Consider the following 14,439-nt stretch of genomic DNA (forward strand, 5'->3'; position numbering starts at 1 on the left):
ACAACCACTACCCACCCCCCAACCCAAGGGGAACCTCAGAGGAATCCTGCAGGAAAGTCTGCAGCTGCCGGAGCTCCTCTAGCTGGCGGCGACGGGTGCTGGCTCGCTCTACCAGGGCCTCTTTCCTGCCAGAAGGAGGGTGTCATGGGTCCTCAGGTCCCCTCCCTGGACCTGGAGCTGCTCAGGGCTGTGTGCGCATGCCCTCCCCATGGCCCTTCTCCTGGACCAGGATGCCTGGAATCTGGGGTTCCCTTTGAAACGGAGAGACTCTCTACTCCCCCTCTTCACTAAGTCCTCATTCCCAGTACGTCACAGTGTGACCGTATTTGAAGACAGGGTTTTAAAGAATTAAGTTAAAATGAGCTCCTCAGGGTGCCCCCTAACCCGCTACGTCAGGTGTCACACACACAGGGACAACCCTGTGAAGCGAGAGGAGGATGGCTGTCTGCAAGCCAAGGAGAGGGGCCTCAGGACAGACCACCCGGCCAACGTCTGGATGGAGGACTTCCGGCCTCCAGCATGGAGAGGACATACGTCTCCGGCGTTGAAGCCGCCCGTCTGTGGGGTGCGGTCGGGGCCGCCCTAGCCAACTAGTACAGCGTCCAAACCACCGTCTGGATCCTGCACTGCTATTAGGAAGAACTTTGAGCGGGTCCCCACCCAAATGTGTATGTACTTGTGTGTGTGCGTCTACTGATTTATATATGCGTGTACCGCTCTCTGTACCAATGTATCAAATACATTGCCATAGGCACAGAAAGAGTAATTAGGCACGTGATCTAAAAAATAAATAGGAACAGATGTCTAACTCTGCCCGCATCCGTATAGTCTCCACGCCGGTGTTGAGTGGAAACTCTTGTCTCCCTCTGCTGGGGCTACCAAAGGGTGTGGGGGCTGGAGATGGCGCGAGGCTTGATGAAATGTGTACCCCTCCCCCCGCAGAGGATGCCAGAAGCCCAAAGGGAGGGGTCAGGGTGGCACTGTCCCGGGGGTCAGTCAGGCCTGCCAGAAACCACCTAAGGTGATTGGGGGTCACGAGAGGAGGGTGCTGACAGAGACCAGCAAACCAACATTTGTCATCTGTCAATCAAAGACCTCCTGGTAGCCACGTGGGGTCCCACGTGCAAGGAGTAGGAGTGAACGGCCCAGCCCTACCCTTGCCGGAGTGTCTGCACGCGGACTGACAAGCACTGCGGACCCCGGTGGGCTCTCTGGGAAAGACAGAGACACCCGCCAGTCTGAGATCCGGCTTTTGGCCAACTCTGCCTTGCTCTAAAAGTCTGAGAAGCTGGATGAGGTGGCTGAACCAGATGGGCTTTTATGAGGACAAAACGCAGAGCCTGGCGTCTCGGAAGCCGTGCCAGGTTCATTTAAACGAGCGTGAGAAATGTGCCAACCTGCCTGAGTGGCGGGCACCATGCTGAGACATCAGGGTACCTTCTCAATCCTCCCCACTACCCTAAGAGGCAGGCATTGTTACCCACCCCCTGCCCCCGTAGACCCGAGACTCTGTGAGGCATTTCCCCTTAGTCCCACCATGAGGGGGCAGCACAGGAACTCAGGACACGGTGGCCCTGGAGGCCGAGGACACTTAGCCACCGTGCTTCCATGAGGTCGCCCCTCCTTCAGTTTCCCGGGACACGCTTCTTGGTAAAACTCCCTTTTATCTCCCTGGGTGGCCACACGCTGGGCGGGGCAGGAGTGCTGGGGCCTTGGCATTCACCTCAGCCCCTGGAAAAGGCTGGTGAGCTTGGCCCTCCCGCCCATGGCCCAGAGCCAGACATACCTCAGGAGCATGGCCTGGCACCGGCCCAGGGCACCCTGGGCCTCGGGGTGCCCACCCTGGTGCAGGCTGCGGGCCGCGGCCTCCAGCGCACTGATCTTTTCAGCCTGAGCCTCCAGGCCCCGCTCCAGCACCTTGTGCTTCTGCAGGAGGGTCTCCACGGTGGCCAAAGAGTCCTGGCAGGAGCAGGGAAGCCGCTCCTGTCCACGGGGCTGCCCCTCCTGTCCCAAGCTGCCTGCTCACCGACGGCCACGCCACCCAACGCTCACCCACATGGTGAGTGCTCTGCCCAAACCCGTCCCCCTGATTTCTCAAGTCTGCGTTTGGCTTTAGGGCAGTGATCCTTAGCCAGGGAAGGTACTGGGGATAGGGTCAGTGTCAGATTCTTCAGGGCAGTTGGAGCTTTTACACCTAACAGGAACACCCCCTCCTCCGCACTCCAGTAAGACCGTGTCAGCACAGGACAAGCTAGCCCCCGAGTTTTCTGAGGTCTCCCCTGAGTCAGGCTTGCCTGCCACAGGGGTTCAGACAGTGGCTGGAAGAACAAACCTCAGTGGAGGGAAGTGAAGAGGGCAGAGGTGAGAAGTTGTGGGAAGGAGGCAAGAGTGGGTCAAAGGGCCCGCGTTCACCCTCTAAGCTCCCGGGACATTCCCTGTGGGGCCGAGACCCCGATGCACAAGGACTGCAAACATGGAGGGGTGAAGACTTCGATGACTGATGTGGTAGAGGGTGGCGGGGCCCCCCCCCCTTGGCCTGGGGAGCTCAGGCAGCACTGGTCGCTGCTTTGGTAAAGCCCGTGTCGGCACCTACCCCCGGACCCCCGCTAGCGGGGCAGGCCTCCTGGCTGCAGAGCCAACTTTCCATCTGCTCCATAGAACTCAGAACCAGCTGTCAAGAAAGGAAAAGGCAAAAGGAAGTGAGCAGAGGGTCCTGTTGCTGGAGGTGGAGTGACCGTGTTGGTGGCCCGAGGAGAAATCAGGGACCAAGACCCTGGCTCAAAAGAACGATCGCACAGCCGGCAGGCTTGCTGCGGGCGAGCTGAGCGCTGGGCAGTGGGCAAACCCCCGGAATAGCGGCCTCTCTGGGCTTGGCTCTGACCAGGGGACGGTGGGGTTAGGTGGGGGCAGGATGGAGGCTGCCTACCTGGAGCTCCAAGGCCTGCTGCAGCTGGAGCCGGTGCTCCTGCCAAGCCCTCTCCAGGCTGCTCAGCTCCTGGTCTAAATCAGCCAGGGCCTGGCGGAGGTCGGGGGTAGATGGGCGGCCGGCTGCAAGCAGTCGCTGCCCAGTGCTTCGGGCCAGGCCGATGCTGTCTGTCCGGGAGTCCAGTTCGGCCTGTCGCAAGACTGGCCTCAGATCCCCGAGGCTGGGGCTCCCTCCACGCGAGAGAGGAGGCGCGAGGCGGGAGCACGGCGGAGTGGGTGGGATGCAAGAGGAGAAAGGCAGAGGCAGGTGAGGGAGAAAGGACCCAAGAGAAAGGTGGGATCACCGGTCGGGACAGGGCAGAGACGAGGTGAGGTCCCAGGGTCCCGGCCCTCACCTTGAGCTCCTGGTGCTCCTCCAGCCTGCGCCGGGCCTCGGCCGGGCTGCGCGGGGTGCTTCGGCCCTCCATCTCCGCCCGCAGCCCCCGGGCCCAGACCGTCAAGTGCCGCAGCTTGGCCTGCAGTTTCTGAGCTTCGTGTAAGGCATCCAGTGACTCCCCCCTGCCCACAGGTTCATCAGCTAGCCCTGCGGCCTCTGAGCCCCTCTTCCCCTCACACCCACACCGGTGCTCTCCATCCCCGAGTCCCCTTAGCCAGAGAAGGGCCCATGGGCTGGGAATTCATAGGGGGACAATGCCAACGGTTATTTGAAGGACGGATAAAGGCTCTCAGGGGAGATGAGGGTCTAGGGGAAGGGGAGAGACAGAGAAGCTAGGGGGACTAAGTCTGTGAGGAAAGAGCCCCAGGGGTTCGTACCGCTTCTGGGCCCCCCTCCAGAGCTGCCACCAACTGTCCATCACCGCCCGCTGCTTGCGGCTGAGGGTGTGGGCTGTCCCAGGGCTTCTCTGGCAGACGCGGCCCACCGCCCGCTCTAGGGACTGTGGGGGAAAGCCAGGCTCAGGGGCTGTAGTCAGGGGAGCCCTGGCTGCAGGAGGCCCCCAGTCTCCGGGTGGGTGTACTGCTGAACGCAGTCTACCGGCTCCTGGGGTCTCGAAGCCCCCCTGCCCTGTGTGCCTGAGCCGCGTCCCACAGAGGAGGACACACCTCCACGCGGGCCTGGAGGAGGCCCATTTCTTGCTCCAACTCCTTGTGTTTCCAGATCAGCCTCTGCACGCTCTCCAGATCTTTCCCATAGTCCGGGGCCTGGACCAGGGCAGCCTGGGAAGGAATACGTTACTGGCTTTGCCTTTGGCCCCACTGCCCCCTCACTGAGGGGTCACCCGCCACGGGGTTTCTGTGTGAGAAGCAAGTACCCCACCTGACCCCCTTCCCCATGCCCTCCGCTGACCCCAGGCCCCTTCCTTCAGTGAAGGAGGACGATTCCCAGGACAGACCAGGGGATGGATTTCCTTCCAACCCAGTCATCTCTGTGGTGCCTCCACACACCGTGTCTCACTGGTCTCGCATTCCTTTGGGGGGAAACTGAGCATGGACAGACAGCCAGGCCTGGCTGGCTCGGGCGGGCAGCAGAGGAGTAAGAAGAGTGAGGCAAGAGTCCCTTGCACGCCCAGAACAGAGCACCATCTGTGTCTCACAGGACTTCCTGGGGGGGCAGACAACTTCTTCACTCCCACCCTCCGCCAGCATGTAGCCCACGTTTCTCTGTGGTTGCTGACGCGCTCCGGGGCGATGCTCCTGCACGCTCTGGGCTTGCTCAGGGACATCAGAGGGAAGAGTGTGAGGGGGACCTGTGCTCTGGCCTCTTGACCCGCAGTGTTTCTAGAAGCCAGGTGGGCCAGCCACCAAGCCTGTAATGGGGTCTTCTGGGGCCCAGAGTTGATATCCCGAGAGCCCCTGGCAGACCCCTCTCCCCAGCCCTGAAGGACCCCAGCAGCATCTACCGCCAGTAAGCCAGCTGAAGAGGAGAGGGGGGCCGGGGTGGGACGCACAGGAAACTCTGGGTGAGCGCACCGCCTGGCTGCTAGGTCTTGCTGCTTACCTTCTCCCCTATCCGCTCCGCGAGGTCATCCAGCTCTCGGGACAACGTATGTATCTCCAGGGCCCCTTCCAGCTGCAGCTGGTACCAGAGTAGGTTGCCACTGAAACTCTCCCATCTGCCAAGGAGGGTGTAAGGCTGAGTAGGAGGTGGCCCTCCAGCCCCCTCTCCTGGCCCCACTGCCTCCCACTCTGGGACTGGCCTGCTATTCAGCTGCTGTCGCCGCTGGTGGATGGTCCTGACTTGCTCAGGGTCCAGGTTCTCGAGCTTCAGGGACAAGTCATTGACGCTCCTGATGTGGGTGTCATTCACTGTGTCCTGCGGGGGGGGGAGCGGGGGGGGCGGACAGTGAGGGCAGCAGCAACACCCACCCCGAGCAGTCACAGCACGTGGGGGTCTGCCCCGGCCCGAGAGAGGTGAGGGGCAGGGTGTTGGGGGAGCAGAGGCAGCCGCACCCCCGGCTGGGCGCAGTGAGCTAGATGCCCTAGCGGCCTGCAGCCCCAGCGTGTCTGAGCCTAGGAAACACGCTCCTCGGTCAGAACCCGGCAGGCGATGATTAACAGAAGCTTTAAAGTTAAATTGCTCAGGAAAGCAGTTGGTAAGAAAGCAAGAGTAAGAATTGAGAATAAGAATTGATAAAAGCAAAGCAAATGGTGGAATGAAATGGTGAGCTTGGGTCTCCTGGTGTCCGAGTGTCTGCACCCCTACGAGTCCTGGGCTGGGGCTGCTTAGTGAGAGGGGCTTACGGGTCCATGGGGTGGGGGTCCCCGGCAGTGGGAGGGAGCGCAGGGGTCCTGCCCCCAGTAAGAGTAGCTAGTACTGGTGGAGCCGCTTAAAATTCCCAAAGTGCTTCCGAGGAAGGGTCTCGTACGAGCTGGGCAGGGAAGGGGGCTTCTCTCCTCGTGCAGACGCCAGAGCAGAGTCAGAGGCCACCATGGCTGATGCGTGGCCAGGCTGGGATCGGAGCCCCGCTCCTTGAGCCTCTCTGGCGCTCCTTCTACCGCAGTGCCTGGCACCCAGGCTGTGAATTCCACTACCAAAGGGGAGCTGGCGGCGAGCACCGCGGCCTTTTACAAACCGTACGTACTGACGCCGGAGGGAGGACGGGAGCGTGTTTGGTCTCTAACACCTGACTATGACTACATTTGTCCTATTTCTTTCGTCTAGAGCACATAAGAGAAAGAGATTTGGGGGGGTGCGTGTGGTGAGGAGGAGCCGAGAGGCTGAACGGGGCTTATGGGTAGTTGCAGTTTACCGCTGGATTATCCACTCCGTCCAGGCAGACGCGCATTCTTTTTTAAAATTTTGAAATAATTACAGATACACAGGAAATTGCAAAAGTAGTATGGAGAAGCCCCACGTACCCTCCCCCCAGGTCTCCCTGAGGGTAAAATCTTATATAACTGGGACACAAAGTAGAAACCAGGAAATGGACATTATAACTACGAACCTGACTACAGGCTTTATTCGAAGTGTGTCTGTTTCTGCATGCGTGCATCTGTGTGTGGGGGGTACAGTTCTCTGCAGTTTTATCACACGTATAGACTCATGTAGCCACCGCCTCATGTCCTTGCTCCCTTACCTAAGAGGCAGGCGTTATCCCCATTTTAAAGATGGAGAAACTACGGCTTGGCGAGATGAGGGGGCCTGCCTGAGCACATGCAGATAGTAAGCATGGAGCTGTGGCTGGAGCCCTCCCCTGACCCATGCTGGGTCACTACTCGAGTGGTATGTCCCCCGTGGGGACACAGTGACTGACCTCTCCCCCACAGGGCCCCCTTACCCGGGCCCAGACTCCTGGGAGCTTGCGGAGCCGCCTGCAGAGCTGCAGACAGTGCTCAAGGTCCTGGCCCAGGTCGCCCAGGTTCACCATCGCCTCCTGTGGAGGCCGAGGGGTGAGGGTCTGGGGGCAGTGCTCTGAGGCCCAGCACCAGGGCACCCAGCCCCCCGAGCGGTGTCGGGGCAGGGGGCGGCTTTGGGAACTTCCTGCTGGGGCTCCCGCCTGTCGGGGAGCTGGGGAGCTGCAGGCCCGTCCTTGCCCCCATCTCTCAGCCCGGCAGGCCCACCCCAGCTCTGCCCCCACCTGGCTGCCTCTCACCGTCTCCTGGATCCAGGCCTCTGCAAAGTCAGCTCTCCGCAGAAACTCCAGGAAGTTCCATCTGTCCTCCAGGTCCCGGCCCCGGAGAGCCACCGCCTGCCTCAGCTTCCGCCAGTGTTCCTGCAGCACCAGCAGCCTCCGGGAGACCGCTCCTGCCCGAGGGTGGCTCTGGGCCAGGAGAGCCTCGCCGTCCTGGGAGACCGGACACCCGGAGATCTTGCCTGTCGCCCCACCCCCTGCCTGAGACCTTTCCCCTTGGCCACCCGAGAGCCCACACTTTGGGGTAGGACTGGGGCCGAGGGCCTGGCTGTTACCTTGGTGACAGAGGTTATGAACTTCTCGTGGGCCTGGACCTCAGCCTCGAAGGCCTGGTGTTTTCCCAAGAGCCTCAACTTATCTTTCAGGTCCCCAGGAGGGATTGGCTCTTTCAGCTGCTGGACTCGCTCCTCGATCCAGTCCTGGGCCTGGTGGGGGTGGGGACATGAATCCCGTGATGCCGGGGCTGCTTCAGTCCACAGAGATGCCCACACGCTCACTGTCAGCTGAGCCCAGGGAGTGGACTGCTGGCCCCCAGGGCTGGGCGAGGCAGTGCCGGGTAGGTGCAATCCAGTGCTTCTAGCCCAGCCGGCCCCCAGCCCCAGGGAAGGGCTGGGCAGGGCCTCTGGAGGGGAGGCTGGCCTGCTCCCAGGCCCAGATACTTGGCTCCCTCCCTCTGCCTCCCTGCCTCTCTCCGGCCTAGCCTTCACAGGCTCAGGAAGCAACAAGGTCTCTGCTCACAGTGTCTTTGAATCAAATGTTCTGGGTCCCAGCAAGGCCTCTGGGAAAGCCATTGAACCTTCCAGACTTCAGTGTCCTCATCACAGGGATGTGGTGAGGCCTGAAGGAGCCTGTGAAGGTGAAGGTCATCTGTGCACTATAAAATGTTGCCCAAGCGGAAGGCACAGGGTTGGGGGTGGCCCTCTGACCTGGGTCACGGCCCTGGTGAAGCCAGTCAGCAGCAGAGAGGCATGCAAGGCTTGTCCCCGGCTCTCTGCCAGCTCCTTCACTCGAGCCCGATGCTCTAGCACTGTGCGGAGCCGATCCTGCACGTTGGGGCCCCCAAGTGTCTTCGCCTGCTCACACAGAGCTGCCTCCTGCGGGGGAGGGTTGGGGGCTCAGTCTCCTGTTCTCCCACACTGGGAGGCTGGCCCAACGGGAAGCCCTTCCCTCAGCCCGCCATGGCCCAGGGCTGGCTGGTCCTCCCAGCAAGCCAGAACCAAACTCACAGCTCCCCTGTGACCATGTCATGTGCAGCCAAAGGGCTCTGGTATCCCCACAGTGTGGCTCTCTTCTTGAACCATACATCTCCCTCTGCTCAGCCAGCCCCAACCAGGCACCCCTATTCCCATAGGCTGTCCCTGTACATCAACATTACCTGTGGGTCACCAAGCACTCTATGTCCCCCATTCAAAACTCTCCAAAGTTTCTAGACTCCGCCCTCTCCCCCCCACCCCCGATTTCTGAGCATGCCCAGTTCTCTCTGAGCCTCTTACCTTCTCATCTTGGGCAGTCAGAACTTTCTGGAAAATCTTGTGTTTGCGGATCAAGTGCTCTACCTCTTCCACTGAGTTCCCCAGGGCACTGGTTTTCAGGGAGACCTGGATCAGCCCATGGAGAAGTCAAAGAGGCCATCAGGGACTGTCTAGACAGCTGGGCCTCCCCACCTCCATTTGCAGCCATGTGGGCCTCCCATCAGGGATAAAGAAGGGGGAGCACGGGGAGCATGAGTTGTGGGGTGAGGGGGACCTGCCTCCTGGGCTGTGAGGATCTGGTCCAGATGGCCACACTTTCTGAGGAAGAGCTGCTCCCGGTGCATGGCCTGCAGCTTCTCTTCCTTCTGCTCCCAGGCCTGGAACACCTGCTCCCGCTCATCCTGTAGGGCTCGCAGCCCTTCCTGGACCTGGGGACGGGCATGTGGGGAGCCCGCACTGGGGAGAGCCGCACGGACAAGATGGAAGCCGATTCTGAGGGAAGCCCCTGACGAGAGGCCAGCAGGGCACAGCGGGGCAGGGCGTGGGGTGATCGGGCTCAGACGAGGTCAGGGCAGGCTGGAGGAGGGGGCACCGGACAAGGGGGCCCACCTCCTTGCTGGGTGTCCCTACAGCCAGAAGCGCCTGCTGGCCCAGCTGGGAGGCCCTCTGGTGCAGCTCCTCCCGGGCCTCCAGCTCTGCCCGAAGCTGCCGGTGGGCGCTGAGCAGCGTTAGAAGGCCACTGCCGGGCTCCTGGGAGTTCTCCTCTTCCTGCAGCTCCGGCCACACGGCGGCCACCCAGGAGGTGTAGTCCTGCACCTGGGTCCCCAGGAGACAGAGGGAGAGAGCTGGGTGAGGGCTGGGCTGGGCGGCAGAGAACTGGGTTCTGAGGCCAAACTACAGCCTGCCCACGTCCACTCGCACAGCCGAGTAGCTGTCCCAGGTCAGAGCCTCCGCCGAGGCTCACAGGGCCTTTTGTCACCAGGTTCCTCTGAAGTCATCCAACCTAATCCTTCCAGGTCCACGAAATGTCCACATTTGCCACCTCCTCGTCACCCTCACAGAGACTCCTCACCCTTTGCTTTGGTGCCCGTCCTGCTTAGAAGCTCCTTCTCCTCCCTTCCAAGTCTTCCCAGCTCACCTGCTCTTCAAGGGCCAAGGCCTTGTTTGCCTCACGAAGGCCTCCCGGACACTATGACACACCTCACTGCTCACCTTGTCCTCAGGATTTCTACTTTAATACTTACAAACTGTCTTCTGATTTGTGTTCACAGTGTTCGAGCTGGAGGGGCCTCGGATCCTTGTCCAAACACCTCATTACAGAGGTGAAGCAAGGTCAGTAGCACAGTGTGTATGAAGGAGGTACTCACAAACAGAGGGCGACAACTAAGGCTCCGTGCCTTGCTCAGGCTCATGCTACTAGAAAGTAGCCAAGGAGGATCCCTCAGCTCAAGCCCACGTGCTCAGTGCTCTGACCGGCCAGACAGACAGCCAGACGTACCCAGTCTTCTAACTCATGTCCGCACTGGGTTTCCCTCCAGAGCAGGAGGGCCTCAGTAGTACACGCACATGCATGGTAACGCACACGCGCACGCACACGCACACCGCCCAAGAGGAAGGAGCCCCCACCGCTCGGTGGAAACGGGCCAGGAGGCACGCCCGCTCCAGCTGGGTCCTGCGCTGTGCCGAGCGTAGCTTCAGGGCCTCCCAGGCCCGCACCAGAGTCTGCTGCCTCTGCCGCACGGCGTGGGCCTGGGGCCCCGGCCCCAGCTTCTGTACTGCGCTCGCGGCCTCTAGCAGTTCCTGCAGCTGGGGGCAGGTGGAGTATAGGGAGGGAAGGGTCACGTCCTCCTAGAGGCTGAAGGGCCTGCCCATCCCACAGAACCCCCCCCTCGAGCCATGCCCTGCCACGCACAGTAGGCCCAGTTGGAGGCCCTGCGGGAGGATGGGAAACCCAGAGGAAGAGATGCACAGGCCTGAGGGGGCCTGTAGGGGCCCGGGTGGGAGAGGCAGCCAGACCGGCTCACCTGCTGCCCAGTGCCCACGAGCTCATGCTCCAGCTCTTCGTGTCTCCTCAGCTGGGCCTCCAGTCCACGCAGGTCTGGGGCCACCTCACTGGGGAGGCCTGTGGCTTTCTCCTGAGGAGAGGAGATGGCCAAGGCCGTCAGAAATAGAGGGTGGGGCACTGAGCCTGGGGTGGATCCACTTCTAGAAAGAACCCCCTTCCTCCCCTCGGGCTCGTACCTGGACCTGCATGAGGGCTTCCAACAGATCTCTGTGTACTCGGAGGGTGACCTCGGCGTCTTGGAGCAGGTGGCCTTGGGCCTGGGTCAGCTCCCACAGCTCTGACCAGGCAGCCCTGTCCCCGGGGAATGTGGAAGACCAACAGGAGGTGAGCCATTGGCGTTGCATCCCACTCCACCCTTGGCTAGCCTTGTCAGCCCTCCTCCTCTCTGGGCTGCATCCAGGACTGGCCCAAAGCTCCCCTTCTGAACCCCCTTTCCTGCCTCAGGGCCTGCCTGGAGCCTTTCCAGCTTCACCATGAATTCAGTCCTTCGTCGCTATCATGCTCAGACCGGGATTTCTATGCTTTGTGGTCCTTCTTCCGTCTTGTGTATTCCAGTCTCAATTGTCAATCAGATTATGAATGTTCAAGGGCAGAAGTCACATCTTTTCTCCATTCCTCATGTACTCAGCCAACTCTCACGGAGCTTCTAGGGCTTCCACCAGGCCAGGCTCCATGCCAGGGGTCATGGACAAATCAGGCCTGGCCTCAGAGCCCGCAGGCTGGGGTTGGGGCCGGGAGGGACCCACGCCAGGCGGGTGGCAGCTAGGCAGTTCCTTCCCCAAGTCCCGGGACCCAGGGGTTTGGAAAAGTGTCCCCGGGGGTCCGGGCAGGACTCCCTGACCTGCACACCCAGCTCTGCCTCCCTTCTAGGCCGCAGTCACCAGGGCCTGGCTCAGCCTCCCTGGGACCCGCGCCCTCTCTAGAATCCTCGCGGGCAGGCAGAGCCAGCGTGGCCCTCAGAGCAGCCTACCCTCTCTTAACACCCCAAGAGCTGCCTGCACCATTCGCTCCCCCAAACCTGCACCCCCGGCCTAGCCCACTGGGCACTCACTGCAGGTCCTGTTGCCTCTGCCGGGCATCGGGGGCGGCCCTGTGCCCGAGCTCCAGCAGGCTCTCTACCAGCGGCAGGCAGGCTGCCACCCACCGGCCGCCCAGCTCCACCTGGTGCTGGAACCTTGCAAACTTGGTGCGGAGGTGCTGAGGAGAAGAGGGGAGTGGGTGACGGAGCGGCCCCCCGCTGGTGAGGCTGCAGGCGCCTCCTGACCATCTGGGCAATGACAGGTGGGACAGCCACGTGCCTGCACACCTCCTCAGAAGGCCTGTCCTTGGCCAGCACTCCCGACTCCCATGGCCCCCTTCTCCACAGCCCTGCAGGCCAGCCCGCTGCCCCCAGCCTTCCACCGGAGGGTGTCCTCCCAGCCCCAGCCCTTCTCACCAGGATGTGCGCATGGTCTTCTCCGAGGCTCTCCGCTGGCCCGGCCGCCAGCTTCTGGCTAGCCAGCCAGCTCTGCAGCTCCTCAGCCTCCCCCATGAACTCATGCAGCTTCAGAGTCCCCTCCAGCTCCCGGCCCCTGGGGGGACAGCCCGTGGTTCCCACCTGCACACTCCCCTGGGGACAGCTGGCCCAGCGGAAGGGGGGAACCTGAAGGAGCTTATTTGTGGTCTCTGTGCAAGCCTGTGGCTCTGGATTCGGGGAGAAGTAAAGCCAAGAGGGCCAGTGCAGGGCAGCGGGTGCATATGCAGGGAAGAAACGAGAGCTGGGAGCTGGGTGCAGGGGGCTGAGCTCCTGCCCAGCGGGCCTGGTTGCGGACTTGATGGAAGGAGGTGAGTGACTCCCAGCAAGGACTCCTCTGACACATCTCTGTGGGCCTGGGGCCATGGTTTCCTTCCAACTCAGGGTCACAGTATGGGAACAGTCAACCGTGGCTAGGCCCCCCGTACCCAGAGTGGGTGCAGTGGCCCTTACCATGTGGCTGCCCACTCCCGCAGTGCTTGCAGCTGCTCCCGGAGCCTCTCCCGGACCACGGCCAGAGGCTCAGCGGCCCCGGGGCCAGCGAGCTTTTGCGCCCTCTGGTCAAGCTTCTCCAGGGAGCTCCAATAGAGGGCCAGTTCCTGCTGCAGGGCCTGCCAGAACACATGCACCCAGGCCAGGCGCAGACTGGGTGGCTCCTTCATCTACCCACCCATCCATTCAGCCACGGATCCTCAGACCCATCCATCCACTCATCTACCCACCATTCATCCCCAACCCATCTCTCCAGCCATGCACCCATCACCCACCTGCCCGATACTGATGGAGTTCTTACTGTTCCATAAAAGTGAGGACATAGGGGTGCCCTCAGAGGGCTCATTATTTAGCAAGGGAGGGTAAGTGGGGCCAAGGGGGGAGGGCACGGGAGGCACTGCACTAGATCCCAACGATACAGTAGACCGCGACAGCCGGGGCTAAGCGAGCTGCCCAGGATCTCTGGGACACCGAAGCGCCACAAGGGCATGGCTCTAGGCACGCCCTGTAGGAATGGCTGAGAAACCCATGCCCAGGCAAGAGGACGCTTCAGTGCCAGCCGGAACCAGGGCTGCTGTGGGGTCCAGGGCTGTGGGGTTCTGAGAGTCCGAGACCAGGAAGGAGGAGGGTGCTCCAGGCCTCCCTCCCTTTAACCAGGGGGATGCTTGTGGGGGGAGGTAGGTTTCAGGAGGGCATTTGGTTAACTCAAAGGGTGACATTCAAAGTGTGGGAGGAAGACCCTGCGGAAGATATGGGGAGGGTTAGAACAGGTGACCCCAAGAGGGGAGAAGGTGCTGGGGCAAGAGAGGAAGAAAGCAGAGAAATCCCAAGGCTGCAGGGGTGTAAACTGGTCAGCGTAAACTGGTCCAAGAAGGGGGGCAGGAATTCTTCAAAGGGCTGTCTCTGAAGAATGGGAGCACTGGGGATGGGCAGGGGGCCTTGCTGGACTTGGTGGGCTGGCAGGAAAGGAGCTGGCCATATCTTCAGGGAGAAACAGCAGGGCTCTGTGCCTCTGGGAAGGAGGATGATGTGCCCTCTGCAAGTGTGACAGCCCTCTCCATGGCTCATCGTCACCCCGGTGCAGACTGTGTGGAGGCTGCCCGGGACATGGTACCTGGTGCTTCCCAATGAGCCTGATGGTTGCTGCCTCGTCTTCACCACAGTCCTGACGGCTCACCAGGGGCTGCTTCTCCTTCACCCAGTCCTCCAGCTCCGACGCAGCCAGCAAACACTGCCAGGAATGAGGCCACCTCACCCTGATGATGTCAGATGGGACCTTCCACCACCCCTCGGGGACATCATGCTAGGCTCTCCAACAGCCTGAGCGGAGAGGATTCTGTGCCTATTGGGGACTAGCCAGCTCCCGGGCCAGGGTTCTCCCAACTGACGCGCCCCCTGAGAGGCCCAGCTCCTGTACCCTCACAGCGTGATCCCGGGTGCTCTCCACTTCCTACCTGCTGGAGAGCGACAGCCTGCTGCAGGCACTGGGCCTGCGCCTCACACGTCCGCTCCAGCTCTGCCCAGCGGTCCTCCAGCTTCTGGCACTGCTCCAGGATGCGGGGGGCTTGGGGGTGCCCCGAGGCTGCAAGGCTCCGTCCGGAGCCCAGAACCTGCTGCACCTGTCCCTGGTGGGCTTTCACCTCCGCCCGGAGCTCCTGCCATAGAACAGGATGACAGGCTGTCACCTCCGGGTTCCCTTAGTCACAGGGGGCCTGGAACAGAGCCGTGGATGTGGCTCCGGGCTCCACTGGGGCAAAACTCCTGGGCAGGGAATAACTGGGGGCAGAGACCTGGAAATCGGGACACCCTGACTGGTGATATTCTAAAGTCTAGGAATGGGAG

The 14,439-nt window shown here is 61.6% G+C and overlaps 1 protein-coding gene across 1 annotated transcript in view; it reads right to left on the bottom strand.

The window, feature by feature from the left end:
• Nucleotides 1-14,439, bottom strand: part of SPTBN5 (spectrin beta, non-erythrocytic 5) — a 43,061-nt gene that overhangs the window by 8,646 nt on the left and 19,976 nt on the right. The window contains exons 24-47 of the mRNA XM_021695742.2: nucleotides 14,052-14,252; nucleotides 13,712-13,828; nucleotides 12,559-12,716; nucleotides 12,028-12,163; nucleotides 11,644-11,789; nucleotides 10,769-10,883; nucleotides 10,552-10,662; nucleotides 10,154-10,333; nucleotides 9,137-9,343; nucleotides 8,806-8,955; nucleotides 8,549-8,653; nucleotides 7,982-8,149; nucleotides 7,331-7,480; nucleotides 7,017-7,208; nucleotides 6,702-6,797; nucleotides 5,121-5,236; nucleotides 4,922-5,036; nucleotides 4,027-4,140; nucleotides 3,739-3,860; nucleotides 3,321-3,483; nucleotides 2,927-3,115; nucleotides 2,594-2,671; nucleotides 1,787-1,959; nucleotides 35-125 (exon numbers count right to left, since the gene is read on the bottom strand). Coding sequence (XP_021551417.1) covers nucleotides 35-125; nucleotides 1,787-1,959; nucleotides 2,594-2,671; nucleotides 2,927-3,115; nucleotides 3,321-3,483; nucleotides 3,739-3,860; nucleotides 4,027-4,140; nucleotides 4,922-5,036; nucleotides 5,121-5,236; nucleotides 6,702-6,797; nucleotides 7,017-7,208; nucleotides 7,331-7,480; nucleotides 7,982-8,149; nucleotides 8,549-8,653; nucleotides 8,806-8,955; nucleotides 9,137-9,343; nucleotides 10,154-10,333; nucleotides 10,552-10,662; nucleotides 10,769-10,883; nucleotides 11,644-11,789; nucleotides 12,028-12,163; nucleotides 12,559-12,716; nucleotides 13,712-13,828; nucleotides 14,052-14,252 — 3,393 coding nt within the window. The remainder of the gene's footprint in view (nucleotides 1-34; nucleotides 126-1,786; nucleotides 1,960-2,593; nucleotides 2,672-2,926; nucleotides 3,116-3,320; nucleotides 3,484-3,738; nucleotides 3,861-4,026; nucleotides 4,141-4,921; nucleotides 5,037-5,120; nucleotides 5,237-6,701; nucleotides 6,798-7,016; nucleotides 7,209-7,330; nucleotides 7,481-7,981; nucleotides 8,150-8,548; nucleotides 8,654-8,805; nucleotides 8,956-9,136; nucleotides 9,344-10,153; nucleotides 10,334-10,551; nucleotides 10,663-10,768; nucleotides 10,884-11,643; nucleotides 11,790-12,027; nucleotides 12,164-12,558; nucleotides 12,717-13,711; nucleotides 13,829-14,051; nucleotides 14,253-14,439) is intronic.

The sequence above is a fragment of the Neomonachus schauinslandi genome, chromosome 9 (assembly GCF_002201575.2).
Source record: "Neomonachus schauinslandi chromosome 9, ASM220157v2, whole genome shotgun sequence".
Lineage (NCBI taxonomy): Eukaryota > Metazoa > Chordata > Mammalia > Carnivora > Phocidae > Neomonachus > Neomonachus schauinslandi.